The sequence below is a fragment of the Mytilus californianus genome, unplaced genomic scaffold, assembly GCF_021869535.1.
Source record: "Mytilus californianus isolate M0D057914Y unplaced genomic scaffold, xbMytCali1.0.p SCAF_4, whole genome shotgun sequence".
NCBI lineage: Eukaryota > Metazoa > Mollusca > Bivalvia > Mytilida > Mytilidae > Mytilus > Mytilus californianus.
The window spans coordinates 85,616,170-85,634,823 of record NW_026262690.1 but is presented as its reverse complement, the minus strand read 5'-3'; the positions used below and the strand labels follow the sequence as shown (position 1 = coordinate 85,634,823).

The 18,654-nt window shown below is 31.3% G+C and overlaps 2 protein-coding genes across 3 annotated transcripts in view; one reads left to right on the top strand and one right to left on the bottom strand.

Moving 5' to 3' along the window:
* Nucleotides 1–18: 18 nt before the first annotated feature.
* Nucleotides 19–4,597, top strand: LOC127738793 (KIF-binding protein-like). Its single transcript, XM_052250172.1, has 2 exons — nt 19–218; nt 2,913–4,597. Exons 1-2 carry the CDS (start codon nt 106–108, stop codon nt 4,522–4,524), a joined length of 1,725 nt encoding a protein of 574 aa, XP_052106132.1. The 5' UTR covers nt 19–105; the 3' UTR covers nt 4,525–4,597.
* A 2,486-nt stretch (nt 4,598–7,083) lies between these two features.
* Nucleotides 7,084–18,654, bottom strand: part of LOC127738792 (signal-induced proliferation-associated 1-like protein 1) — a 55,729-nt gene continuing 44,158 nt past the window's right edge. For both annotated transcript variants that reach the window (XM_052250170.1, XM_052250171.1), the window contains 3 exons: nt 18,326–18,453; nt 13,452–13,597; nt 7,084–12,047 (listed from right to left, as the gene is read on the bottom strand). In XM_052250170.1, the coding sequence (XP_052106130.1) occupies nt 11,904–12,047; nt 13,452–13,597; nt 18,326–18,453 (418 nt within the window). In that variant the 3' untranslated portion in view covers nt 7,084–11,903. The remainder of the gene's footprint in view (nt 12,048–13,451; nt 13,598–18,325; nt 18,454–18,654) is intronic.

Genomic DNA, 18,654 nt, shown 5'->3' with positions numbered 1-18,654 from the left:
CAAATTTATTTTCGTTTAGAGCTAAGCTCAACGAAAAATTAATCAGGCACAAAACCAGCAACAGAAAAATTTAGCACATTTTCTTCTGGAACAATCACTTTCACAATGTCTAAAGCCTGGCAAGATTTCTTGACAAGTGAAGGATTTGAACGTATCGAGAGTGCAACGAAGCTGTCAGATGAGGACTCAAACGACGATCCAGACGATGATCCATACAGGTAAAAAAGATGTACTTCTGTTCATGCATCCAATTGTCAGACAGACATAAATTTATGCACATGCACTTGTTTCATTTGATGGTAAAGGTCCGATCCTTCTCTCTTTCACATAAAACAAGTGTCTGTGCATTTATAAATATTTTGTAGAAATCCACCCATTAAAGACCGATGTAAGGGTACATTTTTTTGTACATAGGGTATAGACTGTTATACATTATGTGTTCAGGTGTGTATTCCAATAGACCACTTTCGAGTTATGTCCTTCATCGGAAAAGTTCATCAATTATGCATGCCTTGTATCCCTGCACTATTAAAGTTCATCAAGAATCTTCGTGATTGTCATTGTGCAGGATAAACTAGAAATAATGTTTGTTCCGTAGTACTTAATCACAATTCCCTAAGGACAGCAGTGCTGATTATCAATTATTAGAATTCAATTTGCTGAATAATTTAATTTGTGCAATATAGCCTCATATTTTTTTAACCGCCTAACATGGGAAGTAAGTGACGATGCCCCTAAACGCATGAATGATGTTCACTAAAACCAAGTTTTTGATGGAAATGCAACGAACTCGAAAGTGGTCTATTAAGCCTCTTACTGCCCGAGGAACAGTGTTTATGCAAGCACTCTTTCATTACCGAGTCTCTTTCATATTAAACATCGAAGATTATACTGTGTAATATTTTTCATCAGTAATCAATTTAGTGGATTAAGTATCGATATCAGGACCAACACAGCCAGTTCATAACACCTGTATTTAATTATTCTAAGTTTTTAAGTAAAATTTTAAAAATAAAAACAACAATAAATATAGAATGCATGCATCCAAAGAGCATCAAAGTCTGAAAGCCAAGGATATATAAGAACTGAAACAGTTGAAGAGCTTTCCAGTATTCAAGTACAACCAAAGTATTGTGAGGTGTTAAACATATGCAGTTCTGTGAGTCGGTAACCCCATATTTATACTCCATAGAAGTTCAAAGTCACCTAACTAGCAACCTAACTTTTAGGTATGAAGTACACATTCAAAGAGATCAGTGGTAACAGACACTATACTTTCAGCTGTCAACATATTTGCTCTTAAGACAGTCAGGGATATAACTCTATAGGGTTATTACAGAAAAATAACATACATTTGTTATTGTGGACTAAAAAATCAAAGAACTGTGATAACATATGTATGTTACATGTTTCAAAGGGGCAATATACATCATTAGTTTAGTTAAAATGTATAAAAGTTCTATTGATATTACTTTTGTCTATATATATACTTAACTATTGAAAGATATAACAGTTCATAGTTTGCCAATTTTGCATAGTACACCTATATGTTATTACAGAAAAAATACGCCTGTAATAACTAAAGGGTGTTATCACAGCTTCTCTATATCACTTCAAAGCATTTGCTCAGACATACATCATGCTTAATTACAATGTATTTTAATTTATTGTAAGAAATAATGACCAGAGCATGTAATGAGGTTCTGTGCAAGTTTCTCAGTAATTCCCAAGTGTCTTATATAATAAGTTACATTCCTTTAATAACCTAGCCTTGTTATCACAGCTAAGTTTATCCCTTAATAGCCTCGTCTCATTGATTTACCATGGTTAATCAAAAATGAATTAATTTAATTAAAAAATTAGTTATCAAGGCTATGCATTTAGTTTCTGCGCAAAGTCTCTAGAGTTCCCTAGAGCCCACTATAAAATAAATAATTTTACAAATAACAAACATATGTTATTACAGATTTAGAAAATTTAAGGAATAAAGAGTAGACAACTCATGAAAGTATCTGTAATAACACACGCAAGTTATTTTCTGTAATAACCCTATAGAGTTATATCTTTGACTGTAAGATATTGCATTTCTCTGTCAAAAAGTTTTTCACTCCGTGAAATTACATCACACTTTGTTGCTTATGACTACATGTTCAAAAGTAGGCTACAATCTGATAGCAAATTCAGTAATACATTCATGATATTATGGTCATAATCGACAATGTCTTTAAATTTCTGGCTGATGAGTTAGAATATTTATATTAGAATATCCAGATATTTGTAAAACATGAAAATTATGATTTCAATAAACTTACATGAACTTAAACTAGTACTTGACAAATATTTGCATGATATTAAGCACTACATAGGTGCCAAATTTTTAAATTCCCTTCAACATGTTCAAATGAGGAGATTGGTGTTTGTCTTTCATGTCTTTGTTTAAGATTTTCTTATTTTATATCTAGGTCAAAACAATTAAATATCATTTATAATAAATTTAATTATTTTGTGTGAAAGTGCCTAAAGTTAACCTTCTTTTTATACCCCCGCTTTAATGTTTTACCTCTGTCTGTCCATCTGTCAGTCCACGTCATTCCATCTGTCCCATGAATATTTTTCGTCGCATCTTTCTCAGGAACTACATTACAAGGATTTCTGAAATTTGGTTTCATGGTTTATAGGAGTCAGCTATACCCTGTGATGCGTTTTCAGATTCATCACTCAACAACTTCCTGTTTACCTTATACTTTAAGCGGGCGGGGGTATCATTAGTGAGCAGTAGCTCACAGATTCACTTGTTTAAGAACTAAGCAACATAAATATCCCGGAACCAAACTAACTTGATTATGATATATCATATATAGATGGTTGGCTATGTTGTTCAAAATATTAAATTTGGCTCTTTTATTTTACAGGTCAAAGTACAAATCAAGAGAAATATATCTTGAACTGCAGGAAAAGTTGAAACATTTGTTTGAAGGCGATGAAGAAAACAAGGACTACCGCATTATAAATGCTGTTTTGAATTTAAAGCTAGCAATTAACTATATAGACACAGAAGAGCTTTCAACTGGAGAAGAAAAGATATTGAAATGCGTTGATGACCTAGAAAAATTCAAACTGGAAAATAATGTAGTTAATGTATACCAACATCTACTAAACAATTTGGGTATACTATGGTCAGCAAGACGTGATTATGATAAAGCATTAAAATTTTTAAAGGATGCTGAACAGCAGTATTTGCGTTTTAAAGAAGAATGTGGATCAGCACCAAAGTCACTTCAAGAATACTTAGAAAAACCTTGGGACGAAGACAAAATGGAGCACAAGAGAAATCTTGAATTTGAAAAAACATACACGCTAACTCTATATTATATGGCTCAGGTATATGCTAAATTAAATGAAAAAGAGCTTTCAGCTGAGTATTGTCAAATTACACTAGAACGGCAGTTAGAATGGAATACTTATGAACCAATGGAATGGGCACTTTGTGCAGCAACCTTATCCCAATACTTCATATCAACAGATGATTATACATTGGCACGTCATTGTTTGGCATGTGCTGAATTTATATACCAAGAAGCCATAGACAAGGACACCCCAGATTCTTCTGAAGAGGCAAAAGAAAAGCTTAAACAAGGGAAAGCTGACATAGAAAGGTGTTGGATAAAGTATGGACTAGCTTTAATAGAGTCATCTAAAAATAGTTTGATGTACGAAGATGGAGCACCATCTTTTAAAACATCTCATGAAAAATTTAGGAAGTTTAACCTTGAAGTAACCTCAAGGGAAGAACAAGTAACTGACCAAATGGTGAAAGATTTTACCGAGGCTAGAAATGTATTCTTAAAAATTCAGCAATGGATAAATTCGGCCAAAGACTTTTATGCTTTAGATGGCAGATGTACTGACTTTGTTGAAATTTCTCAAGATCATAGTACAGCTTATAAATACTTAGCATTCTTTGAAATGGACATGGAAAGACAATGTAAAATGCATAAAAGAAGAGCAGACATTATTTCTGCATTGATAAATGAGTTGAATCCTCAACATTATCTTCTTGCTGTAAGGCAGTTAATGTTTGAAGTTGCTGAGATTTTTAGTCAGATGTTGGACTTAAAAGTGGCAATACTACAAGATGAAGAAGTGCGACCGACACCTCATGCATTGAAGAAAATAAACCTTCTGGCCCAGCAAAGCATTGCAAAATATGATGCTTATTTAGACACTTTAAAACCATTAGGGAAATCCGAATTTCCTGAAGAATTTTCATCGGATGATGTGCGACCAGCATTAGTGGCTTCGTTTTCTAAAGGAAGACTACATTCGAAATTTGTGACACCTGATGTAAAGCAAAGAATAGCAAACATTCAGAAAAGTATAAATTGTTATAAATTTGTTGTTGACTATTGTGACAAACATCCATCTGTTGAAGCTCTTGTCCCTGAAGAGTTAAACATTTGCCGAGAAATGGTTGCGTTGCTTCCTCTTAAAATGGAGAAAATTAGACAAGGTGCTGAAATATAGACAAATGAATTTCTTTTATTAAGTGCATTTGTATCTTATTCATACACTAAAATAAAAAAAAATGAAAATTGTAGGTCAAGTTTGATATTCTGGTTTTCCACTTTACGGTTCAGGAGTTATGGTCCTTGTTTGATTGGAAACGGGCACTTTATGTTGTTTACATACAATAACTTGAGAACTGTTCTACCAATGCTTTTCATATTTTAATATGCTGCTGCTGATGAAAAACATTTTGTCATCTTAGAAACTTACTATTTTCTCTTTTCTATTCAGGAGTTCTGGGCTTTCAAAGCTTTAAAAATGACTTATCTAATTTAAAAAAAAAACTGGTTTGTACATTTGTAATGTATTCCCTGTCCGTCAGTTTTATTAATTTAACTAAATATTTTTCTAGTTGTTTGCAACTAGATAAATCTGCTGACTTCAATAAATACTGACCGCTGCTTTTATACTACCGAGTAACATATAAAGATGTCCACAGAAGGCACAGATCTCCATTTCAATTTCTATTGCCACTATTGAAGAGCTTCTCTGTCGTAAGAAACTCTCTACATTAATTGGATCAGGGTGCCAAAAGAGCTTCCAATATGGTTACCAGTTTATAATGTATATCATAGTGGTATGTTTTTCAATTGAATATTTGATCTCATTTGATATCTATTCTCTGACCTTCGAAGCAGCTCGGAGGTCTAGTGGTAACGTGTTCGCCTCAAGTGCAGGAGGTCATCGGTTTGAACCCAAGCCGGGTCAAACCAAAGACTACAAAATTGGTATTTGCTACTTCTTTGCTAAGCCAGGCAGCATTAAGGAGTAGAAGCAAAGACTAGTCGACTAGGAGTCAGAATAATGTGTCCTGGTAGGGCAACATGTCTTCCTGCAGACTGTTACATTGTGATCTAGCATGTTAAAAATGCAGCTCAGGGTGTCGGTATAGTACAAAACAGGGTTAATATTCATATTACATTAACATAACCTTGTCCTTGTTAATCTTTGTATCTTCAAGCAGGAAGAAAACAAGCATTCTGAGAGTATTGCATGGCAATACATAGTCCCCTTCCGTTAAAAATTCATTGTACTGGAACAAAATGCTAACTTGATCATGGTGTACAACAAATATCAAGTCAATATCTTCAAGCATGACGAAAAAAAGTACGGAAAACTGATTGAGTGAATTTTCTAAGTCCAAGGACCATAACTCTGCACAAAATCATGAGACCAGAACAAAATTCGAAATCAATTTGTAACTTATCATGATAAAACTCTATACCAATTATCAAATCAATATCTTCAAGCATGACGAAAAAAAGTGTGGAAAACTGATTATTTGAGTGAATTTTTAAGTCCAAGGACAATAACTCTGCACAAAATCATCAGACCAGAACAAAATTCAAACTTGATCTGTAACTTGTCATGATAAAACAATACACCAAATATCAAATCTTCAAGCATGAAGAAAAAAAGTGTGGAAAACTGATTTGGCGGACTGACGGATGGACAGACGGATGGAGTGCTAAAAGTCCCCTTCGACTTGTAGGTAGGGGACTAAAAAGTGTGGAAAACTGATTTGACAGACTGACGGATGGACAGACAGACAGATGGAGCGCAAACCTAAAGTCATCTTCGACTTTGTCGGTAGGGGACTAATAATAAGGTTTTTAGCTGTCCAAATGAGCAGAAGCCTTCAACCATTATAACAAATTTATAAATGTATACTCCATATTGTTGGCTAAACCTGAAAATCATTATCTTGTAAATAAATGAAACTGTACATATAGAGATGACCTTTGTTTTTCATAGTGAACTATCAATTTGCATGTATTTGAATAGCACCTGCATATGAAGTTAACTCCATTTCCTGTATGTCCTGGAATGAGTGTTGCTATAGTCTTTTGGATTGATTAAAGAAGGAGCTCCTTTGGATTATTTAATTTGTCACTTTCATAGATATTATGAAGGTGTTTATGAATATTCATGTCGCAAACATTACAGCTCAGGTGGATTATGTCATTTTGACTCATCCATGGTTGGAGTGGACTCAGAACTGGCAAAGGTTATAGATGGTCACCAGAGGCCACTTATGGAATGGACAAAAATTGATCCCTTGTTGCAGAATTTCAAAAAGAAGATTGAGAAATTATTAGATAAAATATGAAGTTAAATTCCTTTTCGGAGACATGATAAATTTGAAAATATATTGAATATAACATAAAACCTGCTATCTGTAGCAGCAAAGGTTCCAACTACAGATTTGTTAGCATTTCGTTATTTTTTTGTGTAAGTTTAAAATTTTAACTTTATAAAACTGAGACACATGAAGCCCAATAGTTTTCACGCAAAGCAGAAACTTTGTTCCCTTTCAGAGACTGACCTATGCCAAACTTCTAAGTGAAATTGGCATTACTTGATTTCTGGTGTTCTAAGCATTGTTCTAAATTATTTATATCTTTTTTAGGCATGTTTGTCTTTGTCTTGTGTTTTTTCTTTCTTTAACTGCTATAGTAGTTTTATCTACAACTACAGCCTTTTCTCCTTGTACATAAACATACAAAACAAAGACAATTCAAAGTGTTTTATAAACTTTAATATTTACAAAGGTTATAGTCCCTGATGTAATGAATAAATAAAAACGACTAGACAATTAACAACAACAGGACAATCAGAGATAACGACAAAAACATAACATAGATGTGCCAAGCACCAAATGGCACAGTAAAACTTATCATTGATGGAATACAGTAACTGGTAATTTATCTTTCTACATATGTTCTTATAAATTAAAAAAACTTTCTTTTTCATAATTTTACTGTTTTACTCTTTGTTCCATTAAACTTGAACTGTCATGTAGCAGATGTCATGTTTTATTAGCAAATCTTAAAATATATTTTTAAGGTTTCAAGAAAAATGTCATCATGATGAAAAAGTTTGGTACATTAAATAAAACATTCTTTTTGCAGAGGTGCACAATTAAATATGTGGGACATTTTATTGGCATTTAACAAGTGTTTTCAAGTATAGATCAGGTAGAAAATTTTATAGGAATTCATTATAATATCAGAAAATAAGGATAAGTAATAATCCTTACTTAAAGATTAAGAAAATATGAATAAACTGAAATGAGTTAAATCAACTATTTAAGTTATGAATATCAACCATTGATTCCTAGTTAGATTGAACCCCCTTCTCTTGTTTGTAAATTTGTAAAAACAGCTAAAAATCTAAATGAATATATTTGACAGAGAAACATGTGTATAACCTGAGAGAAAAAAAAGTTTACTTTTATTGATGATTGACAACTAGAAACACGGAGCAAAATAGAGGTAAAAATACCCCAACGCTTAAAACGTGTTAGCCTCTTTTATATATCATAGTACATGTACAATGAACATTAGTGGCTAAAAACAAAACAAAAATCAATAATATTACCTTCTCTGTAAGCATGTCCTTTGATAATTTTAATTTTTGTTTTGGCTTAGAGTTCCAATAAACTATTTCAGAAATAGGGTTTCATTGCTTAATAGTATATACAGCTGTTGTTAATAGTCATTTGTATGTTCACATGAGTAGGCAGAGCTTAGTGCAATTCTTGTCTAGATCTTAATAGCAACTCCAGAAAGTAATATTTGGAGTACAATCTAGAGAATAAAAAAGTTAACATTGTACTTTGTTTGGATTAAAAATTTTGTACGACACCATTAAAATATTTAGAATTTTTCTTCAGTTTGATGTGATTGTTCCAATAATACATATTCTGAGATTAATTTTACACTGGTTTGGTTAAACATTGAAAGTTAGTATAATGATGTAGAATAATGTGTTTTAAATTGCATTTACTATGCGTAAATAGTTGCCTAAACCAAGTACAATATGCTAATCACTGCATTATTTTGTAAATAGCATGTCAAATAGCATTTCTGTGATTCTTAATATATTTTTAATTTATTTGTGTTTGAAGCTTTTAAATGTTATAAAAAAAAATATTTGCATATAAATTTCTCTTTGATCCTTCATATATATATATTTCTTTTAATAATAAAATAATATATCTCTCTGCTCCATATATATAAAGTTAACAAAAAAAAACAATATAAACTTTTCTTTATAAATAATTTCTTTTATGAAGCCACACCAAATTATTTGTTGTTCAGATTTTTTTGCTAATTTATGGTCTTGCCAGCTTTGTGAATCATCCACATATTCTTATGTTATTTATTTTAAAATAATTGAATAGCAGCCTAAAATATGCTTAGTAAATAACATATATTCAACTTTTTACATTAATTTTTACAATTTTGTCGGGTGGAAGAAGCTTTATATCTAAAAGTTCCACACTTGATTAAAAATAAGAAATATAGAGGCTGGGATTTTATCTCCTCTTTTAATCAACATCATTTAAGGGCAAGCAAGTCAATAAAACAGCTAATTACTTTGATGTGGCTTGAAATATATATTCATATATTGATTGCTATTTTATCAAATATTAATACTGTTTTATGAATAATATTTTCCTTATATACTAAATCTGTCTGACATGTTAATATTTTTTGTTACAACTTGGATACAAAATTTATTCAAAAATTAAAAGTAAAAACATATCGACTAAACCCTTTATCAACTATGACACAAAGTCCTTTCAAAACTGGATGATTTACTTACAATCGTATATAAAATATCTTACCTGTTCACAGAAGTATAAAAAAATCAACTATCTTATCCCAAAAAATGGTAATCTAGCAATTAACATTGTTTATTGTTACAGTTTATCAGAATCCAACGGGTCATAAAATATAGGTGTGCTGAATCCTTTAAGACTCATTTTTAACTGAATAGAGAAATTATAACGCATTTTTTATCCATACATTGTAGTGATTAAAATGTGCTTTCCAGAACGCTAAATATGTTTGCATGAAAACTTTTACTGAATTGTTACACAAATTCTAAAAAAGGGCATTGGTTGAACTTGAACTTTGACACTATCATTCAGCCAAGATGCCTACTTAGTTTAAAAAATCAGTAAAAATACATGGTTTGATCAATGAACCAACTACTAAAAATTGTGATTAAGGATAAATGATAACAATATATGTACATTATGGCAATGGTTTGTAGAAGGCACAAGGTCTTGTAGTATGATATGTGTATCATGGATTTATATCACGTTACTTGAGTATTCTTATCACAACCATGGACAGAGAAAAAACAAAACCCTCTAAATAACAATAGTTATACCCTGCTAAATCAGAAAAAGCAAAGGTGGTAAATATAAAAATATCTAACAATAAAAGAACCCACCATAAAATTGTCTAGGATGTAAATAAAAAAGATAAGCTTTTTTTATGATAATTCAATCTGAAATAGATATGTAGGATTCTTATACCTGTAGTACAGATATCCCTTGTAAATGTTCTGCAAGCAGATCTACCATTAATAAAATCAAAGTAAGCTTATATCTATGCTACAGATATCCTTGCAAATGTTCTGCACGTATATCTACCATAAAAAAATCATTCATGCATTTTGTATTTTATTTTCATTAAATAAACACTAAATAAATCCTTTTGAATCTAGTATGGCGGTCAAATTGAAAGGCTTAGTAAGTTTAAAAATAAAGTATTCAAACAGACCCATGGCTTTCAGTCAGTTTAAAACTAAGTAATCAAACAGACCATTGTTTAAATTGCTTTATACAAAACATCATGAAATTGTTAATATACAAATGTTACAAATCTTAAATTATTTAACTACAAATATAAAAATAATGATTTGTCTAAAATAGTGTAATTCAATGTTATGGTTTAATATTAATGAGTTCAATGGTTAAAATTACAAAATGTATTTTAATGATAACGATAACAATCTGCACTATTTACAAAGAATGTTGCTGCCTTGTTCCTACCAAAGTACATTTGTAACTTGTTCATGCTGTCTGACAGTTGATTCAGTTGGTTCATATTGGTAAACAGAAATTCATAAACTTTTTTTTTTGTTAAATAAAGTGATAAATCCTTATGATTTGCCACCAAAGGCAAGTGAATAAATTTATCTGCTTCATTCTTCAGGTTCATATCACAGATTTTAAATACCACTTATACAGATCTTAAGTGTGGTCTTTGAATCATGGAAGTTGCTAATTGGTTTGAATTTTCAAATGTGTTATATGATGTCTGTATTGTTTATGAAGTCACAGGTACAAAAAGCAAGATCTTATTTTGCATGAAAAGCTAAAGAGCTAAAAGGGGAGGGTACTATCACTGCATACAATTTTCATTTGGATTTATGTTCCTTGTCCATCATTGCAGATAGAATAGATAGATTCATATGCCATGCACTACTAAAAAATTCTTCAAAATCTGAAAATTGACCATTGTTGTGAATTTACATAGTTTAAGGTGTATATTTATTATGGAAGACAAGATCTATTTTAAATATTTTAAGTGTATAACTAATAAAGATATCAGACCTGGATTTAGGGGACAGGAGGCCTTTGCACCCTCCCTTATGGAGCTTCATATATAATAAATGCATAGACTATCAACAAGTACCACTCCAAGCATTGGATTGCCAGCTTTATCTACCCCCTTCCCCCTCCCTTTTTTAAATCCTGGATCCGCAACTGGATATTTCCAGGTCCATAAATTCATTCAATTACAGTCATACAAGTTTTCATAGTTCAACAAAACTTTAATGTTTTACAGGCACTTCAAAATAGTCTTTGACCTTCAAATTGATTTTAAATTGAAATATTGTCAAGTTGACTTTTGTTTGTCAATGTTTATTCTACAAAGTTACTTAGAACTTTATCCCCTTTTGTAAAAATTTAAAGTCATATTGCTGAAACAGCTCCATTTTATATGAAAATTATCATTTTTAAATCTTTATAAACCTTTAATTCAATGTACCACTGAAAAAAATGTTATTTGTGAATTTCAGTTTAAATGGATTGTTTTAAATTCTCAGTAAGAGGGTTCTTTAATATGTTGTTTTAAACATCGCACATAATATAAATCAATATAAGTTATGTTATTGTTTTGGAAATAAATTTCATGGATTAAATATACAATGGTTAAAAAAAAATTGGCGATTCTTCCTCAAAAATAAACACTAAAACTTCATCAGATCAAAACATGATATGATCTATCTTTAAGACAAAATATCCAAACTGTCTTTTATAACTAACTTCCCAAGAATTCAAGTCTCAAATAAACCAGCAGATCTAACTTGACTGATCAATTGTATATTGACAACATATCATTCACACGATCTTTGATGTCCAGCAGCATTCCAACACAAACAGAATATTCAAATTGTCCCATTCTAGTGATAGTCTTCATATGGTTTGGATTTGAGTTAATATTTTTCTATATTGGAGGTAATAAAATTTATCAAGTTCTATCAATGGTTTTGAAAAACCATTCTGTAAACTTTCTGAGTTGCGCTGCAGCTTGTTGAGATTCCTCTTGTAACCTGGCATTTTCAGCCCTTAGCTCTTGAACCTCTTCTTCCAAGGTTGCATTTTCCCTCGTCTCCTAAAATAGAAAAGATTAACTTAAGTTCATTAGGTCTTTATTGATACAAACATACTGTTTATAATATAATCAACTACCAAAACATATATATAAACAAATCAGAAATAAATTGAACTATGGGCTATTGCTCAGTAATGATACTCATGCTATAAGTATTCGTTAAACAGGAATTCGATGAGCACTGGATGAAATAAACAGCTGCGCCATGAGCGCATGATACGCCCGTCGTCTTGTGTGTGAATTTTTATGCAATAAGCATAAATAGCTTCTGACATACGGCGTGACATGCGAAAATCCCCTTTTTTTTTTACAAAAAACTCAATATCTCTAAAATAAAATTTTGAATCAAAACCAAAAAGTATTCAGATCTTTAGATTAATATAACTAAGAAGTGTGTAAAATTTTAAGCAATAATCATAAATCGTTTTTGAGATACGCCGCGACATGTGAAAAACCCCTCCCCCTTTTTTACAAAATACTCAATATCTCTAAAATAAATTTTGAATCATCACCAAAAAGTATACAGATCTTAAGATTAATATAACTAAGAAGTGTGTGAAGTTTTAAGCAATAATCATAAATTATTTTTGAGATACGGCGCGACATGTGAAAAAAAACACACACCTGTTTTAGTTACTAAGTCCCATAACTCAAAAAGTTTTAATCTTATTTTCACCAAAAAGTATACAGATCGTTTGACCATCATAAGAAACAACTATATTAAGTTTCATGAAATTTGGATAAGTCTTTTCTCAAGTTATGGTGCGACATGTTTACGCCGGACAGACAGACGGACAGACGGACGGACACCGGACATTTGTATACCATACGGGCGTATAAAAACATATCACAATGTGTAGCATGCTAAAATGAAAGTTGATTTTAATTTCAGTAGTTCCTGAGAAAAATGGGAAGATAACTTCATGCAATAGCCATTATGTGAAAGAATACAAGTATTCAGTAAGCAGGAAGTTTCAGAGAGAATCTGAAAATGCATCACACAGTATAGTTTTCTCATATGAAGCTTGATAATTTCAGGATGCTCTGATATGTAGTTCTTGAGAAAATTGTGACCAACATAAAAAGGGGTACAATAAGGCAAACCTAAAACCTGATAGATCATTTGCATGTATAAGAAGTATCAGAATCTTATTAAAGTGTAGACTTAAATGCTCCCACTTGTAACAATTGATTGATAGATGTTTAACGCCACTTTCAACACTATTGTGCTATTTCATGGCAGTCAGTTTTTATTGGTGGAGGAAGTCGGAGAGAACCACCAACCTTCAACCAGGCATAGAAACTTGTTTGACATGTATCAATCAAGATTCAAGTTTAAGCATATATGTTTCATTTGGCTATGTTAACTATAACTCATTCTCAACTCAACCCTTAGCCCTTTACCTTTGCCAGATCTAGTTCCAGCTGGTTGACTTTACCCTCTAACTCTGTGATCCTTTTTTGTGGGTTGGCTACTACAGATCTCCATATAGGAACATTGTCATGTTTGATTGGTTTTGTTTCCGTTGGCTTAGATTTACTATTACTACCTACAAAACATGAAACAGAAAATCAACAACATATAAAATAATTTTACTATCATCTGTAATAAGTGTTATCATATTTCTGAAGCTAAAATTATATCAGATTCTTGTTTTATGTCAATCAACCTTTTTCAATGAGTCTACTTATAACAGAATAATTACTCAAAGTCCTAATTTTGGAACTTGTAACATTTCTTATGTATGCTCAAAATAAAGTGAAAAGAAGATAACATCCATTTTATGCATGTAAATATGTATTTTGTTTCTGTCAAGCGCTTCTGGTCAATAACTTAATATCTCTTATAATGACATGGATTACTTTGCTGAATTTCATGATTTTGATAAAAGTTTGATTCTAATATGACGTGCTTCTTTCGCTTTGTAAACAACACCGTGATAAAATGATTTTGATAAAAGTTTGAACAAGCACAGTAATGGTCCGAGTACACAGTTATTTCGTAGTGCATTTCTTTTAGACAATAAATGGAAATTAAAAAAATCCCACCTGCGCTTTCTCAATAATATTTTTACAGTGTGTTGTACTACTTTTGGGACAAATTATATCAAAATTATAGAAAACTTCATCGGCTCTAACTCAAAATATGGACAATTTCATGCTAAGGGGGTCTTCAAATCTTTTGACAGCTTCCGATGTGCTAATTTTTAACATTTTTCAGCTGGACCAAATCACTATTTTACTTTAAAATTCATGACCCAAATTTTTTTACAGTGTCATTTCACCCCCCTACTTACTATTTGAGTCATAAAACATGGAGAAATAAATTCGGAAGGGGTATAAAAAAAATCGACAAGTAACACACTGTCCACACTAGGGACTATATTCGTGGACAACGAAAATCAAAGGACGATAACTGTGTACCCGGACCTAATAGGGTAGAAAAAGTTGACCAATCTTAATGAAACTTGGTATGACAAAAGCTTATTAAATTATAAGACTGCTTACAAAGTTTCATGGCAATAGGATATATATTATAGACAATATGACTAATTCTATATTGAACTTTGAGTGTTAAATTTAGACGTTAAAATTGAAAATTTTCAACTATCAACAATTGAGGCTTAAAAAATTAAAATATTGCAAAAAAATACTTTTGAAATGCCTTAATATATAATATATTATGTATTAAAAGCAATAGAGTACTCATTTGATTCATCAGACTTATCATAATTATTAAAAAGTCAAATTTATATGAGCCTGTGGCTAAAAATGGAGGTTTTCCAATGAAGGGGGCCCTTACATGAAGATGTAATATTTTCCAGCAATTTTAAATTTGTAAAGCTTTTTGGTTATAAATAATCCTTACATATGTATTTAATGTACTTTAAATGGAAAGAAAACTTACAAATAACATATCACATTAGCTTAAAAGGGTCTTAGGCCAAGTAAGACTGAAAATAATTTAGGGTCAATTTAGGCCGTATCACATATTTACATTTAAAAATGCATATTGAAGCTATATGAAATAAAATTTTGTGTCTTTTCTATCATTTCTATACTCAGGTGACATGATACAATTAATCTGAGCACAAAAAGACTCTTGCATTCAACTTTTTTTGCAGACAGTATGGTCTGATACAAAGATTTTTCACTTTTTAGTGAAAAACATGCATGCAATTTTAGTCTCAACAGGCTTATATTTGAACCACTTGCTATCCTACAGAAGAAAAGAAAGGTATTATGTGACATAAAACAGGTACAAAAGACATTGTTAAGTGCTTTTTATACAAATTTAGTGAGGTCTTTATAATGGACTTCAACTTTTATGTTCCAAGCTCCTCACATTTAACTTGATCCAAACAGGGCGTTAGACGAGGATCATATATACAACACATTTTGCGCATATTGTCTGAGATAATCTTCTTTTCTGTAGATTCAGAGTTCACAAATGAGTAATACAACTGGATTGAAACATAGAAACACAAATATTGACACATAAAAACCTGTCAGATAGAAAGTCAGAATGCCACTTATGCATCAAAATTGAAAAAGCTATGAAATGCTTATTTTGACCATAAAATGCCAAAATTGGTAATTTTTGCAGAAATTCTAACAAATAAAAGTTTAAATCCTTTAGTTTTATGCTATTTGATAAATTGACACCATCAAATCATTCAGGGAAGTTGCCAAAGTACAGATTCTATATTTCCTGATTTCACCTCTTAGGTCCGAGTACACAGTTATTTCGTAGTGCATTTCTTTTAGACAATAAATGGAAATTAAAAAAATCCCACCTGCGCTTTCTCAATAATATTTTTACAGTGTGTTGTACTACTTTTGGGACAAATTATATCAAAATTATAGAAAACTTCATCGGCTCTAACTCAAAATATGGACAATTTCATGCTAAGGGGGTCTTCAAATCTTTTGACAGCTTCCGATGTGCTAATTTTTAACATTTTTCAGCTGGACCAAATCACTACTTTACTTTAAAATTCATGACCCAAATTTTTTTACACTGTCATTTCACCCCCCTACTTACTATTTGAGTCATAAAACATGGAGAAATAAATTCGGAAGGGGTATAAAAAAAATCGACAAGTAACACACTGTCCACACTAGGGACTATATTCGTGGACAACGAAAATCAAAGGACGATAACTGTGTACCCGGACCTAATAGGGTAGAAAAAGTTGACCAATCTTAATGAAACTTGGTATGACAAAAGCTTATTAAATTATAAGACTGCTTACAAAGTTTCATGGCAATAGGATATATATTATAGACAATATGACTAATTCTATATTGAACTTTGAGTGTTAAATTTAGACGTTAAAATTGAAAATTTTCAACTATCAACAATTGAGGCTTAAAAAATTAAAATATTGCAAAAAAATACTTTTGAAATGCCTTAATATATAATATATTATGTATTAAAAGCAATAGAGTACTCATTTGATTCATCAGACTTATCATAATTATTAAAAAGTCAAATTTATATGAGCCTGTGGCTAAAAATGGAGGTTTTCCAATGAAGGGGGCCCTTACATGAAGATGTAATATTTTCCAGCAATTTTAAATTTGTAAAGCTTTTTGGTTATAAATAATCCTTACATATGTATTTAATGTACTTTAAATGGAAAGAAAACTTACAAATAACATATCACATTAGCTTAAAAGGGTCTTAGGCCAAGTAAGACTGAAAATAATTTAGGGTCAATTTAGGCCGTATCACATATTTACATTTAAAAATGCATATTGAAGCTATATGAAATAAAATTTTGTGTCTTTTCTATCATTTCTATACTCAGGTGACATGATACAATTAATCTGAGCACAAAAAGACTCTTGCATTCAACTTTTTTTGCAGACAGTATGGTCTGATACAAAGATTTTTCACTTTTTAGTGAAAAACATGCATGCAATTTTAGTCTCAACAGGCTTATATTTGAACCACTTGCTATCCTACAGAAGAAAAGAAAGGTATTATGTGACATAAAACAGGTACAAAAGACATTGTTAAGTGCTTTTTATACAAATTTAGTGAGGTCTTTATAATGGACTTCAACTTTTATGTTCCAAGCTCCTCACATTTAACTTGATCCAAACAGGGCGTTAGACGAGGATCATATATACAACACATTTTGCGCATATTGTCTGAGATAATCTTCTTTTCTGTAGATTCAGAGTTCACAAATGAGTAATACAACTGGATTGAAACATAGAAACACAAATATTGACACATAAAAACCTGTCAGATAGAAAGTCAGAATGCCACTTATGCATCAAAATTGAAAAAGCTATGAAATGCTTATTTTGACCATAAAATGCCAAAATTGGTAATTTTTGCAGAAATTCTAACAAATAAAAGTTTAAATCCTTTAGTTTTATGCTATTTGATAAATTGACACCATCAAATCATTCAGGGAAGTTGCCAAAGTACAGATTCTATATTTCCTGATTTCACCTCTTAGGTCCGAGTACACAGTTATTTCGTAGTGCATTTCTTTTAGACAATAAATGGAAATTAAAAAAATCCCACCTGCGCTTTCTCAATAATATTTTTACAGTGTGTTGTACTACTTTTGGGACAAATTATATCAAAATTATAGAAAACTTCATCGGCTCTAACTCAAAATATGGACAATTTCATGCTAAGGGGGTCTTCAAATCTTTTGACAGCTTCCGATGTGCTAATTTTTAACATTTTTCAGCTGGACCAAATCACTACTTTACTTTAAAATTCATGACCCAAATTTTTTTACAGTGTCATTTCACCCCCCTACTTACTATTTGAGTCATAAAACATGGAGAAATAAATTCGGAAGGGGTATAAAAAAAATCGACAAGTAACACACTGTCCACACTAGGGACTATATTCGTGGACAACGAAAATCAAAGGACGATAACTGTGTACCCGGACCTAATAATTGGTATATTTCTTGCAGACTCTGGCTAAAATGAATTGCATTTTGCAGTGTGCATAGCATTTTCAGAATTGCATTTATTCAGTGTGTATTTTTTCAATGTGCATAAAATTTTTCAGAATTGCATTTTTTCAGTGTGCTTAAAACTTTGTACTTTTTTAGCCACATTAACTCAAACCGAGCACTCTGAACTTGACATTATTAACATGTGGATTATTTACAACTAAATAATTTAGCCAGCAGAAAGAGATTCCACTTGTACCCTGATAATCCTTTTATCAGTATTCCCTATTTAACATAGCTTTTGATACTCACTGGACTCCCTACAAATATCTATGGATTACTCACCTTCAATGGCTTTGGTAGCCACACTGACTAGACTTGACCACTCCAATCCTGAAGTGGATTCTGGAAGTGGAACACTACTGCTTAATGCTTGATTGTCTTCTGTTGGCATCGCTGGTGATTGCCTTTTACTGTAAAATACAATTTTGTTATTATAGTGACTCCATATATTCTTCTTCAGAACACACTAAGTCCATAGAAGGCTGAACATATTCTATATTCAAATATTCCAGTATTCTATAAGTTAACTTTTAGTGTATATAAGAATTTGTTCTATATATCTAATCCTTAAAAACTTTTTTGATACAAGCTGTTTATGTTATAATATCAAA

Coding starts and splice junctions, on each gene's coding strand:
- LOC127738793 (XM_052250172.1), top strand. CDS start 106: ATGTCTAAAGCCTGGCAAGATTTCTTGACAAGTGAAGGATTTGAACGT. Junction 219..2,912: donor CCAGACGATGATCCATACAG/GTAAAAAAGATG, acceptor TTTATTTTACAG/GTCAAAGTACAAATCAAGAG.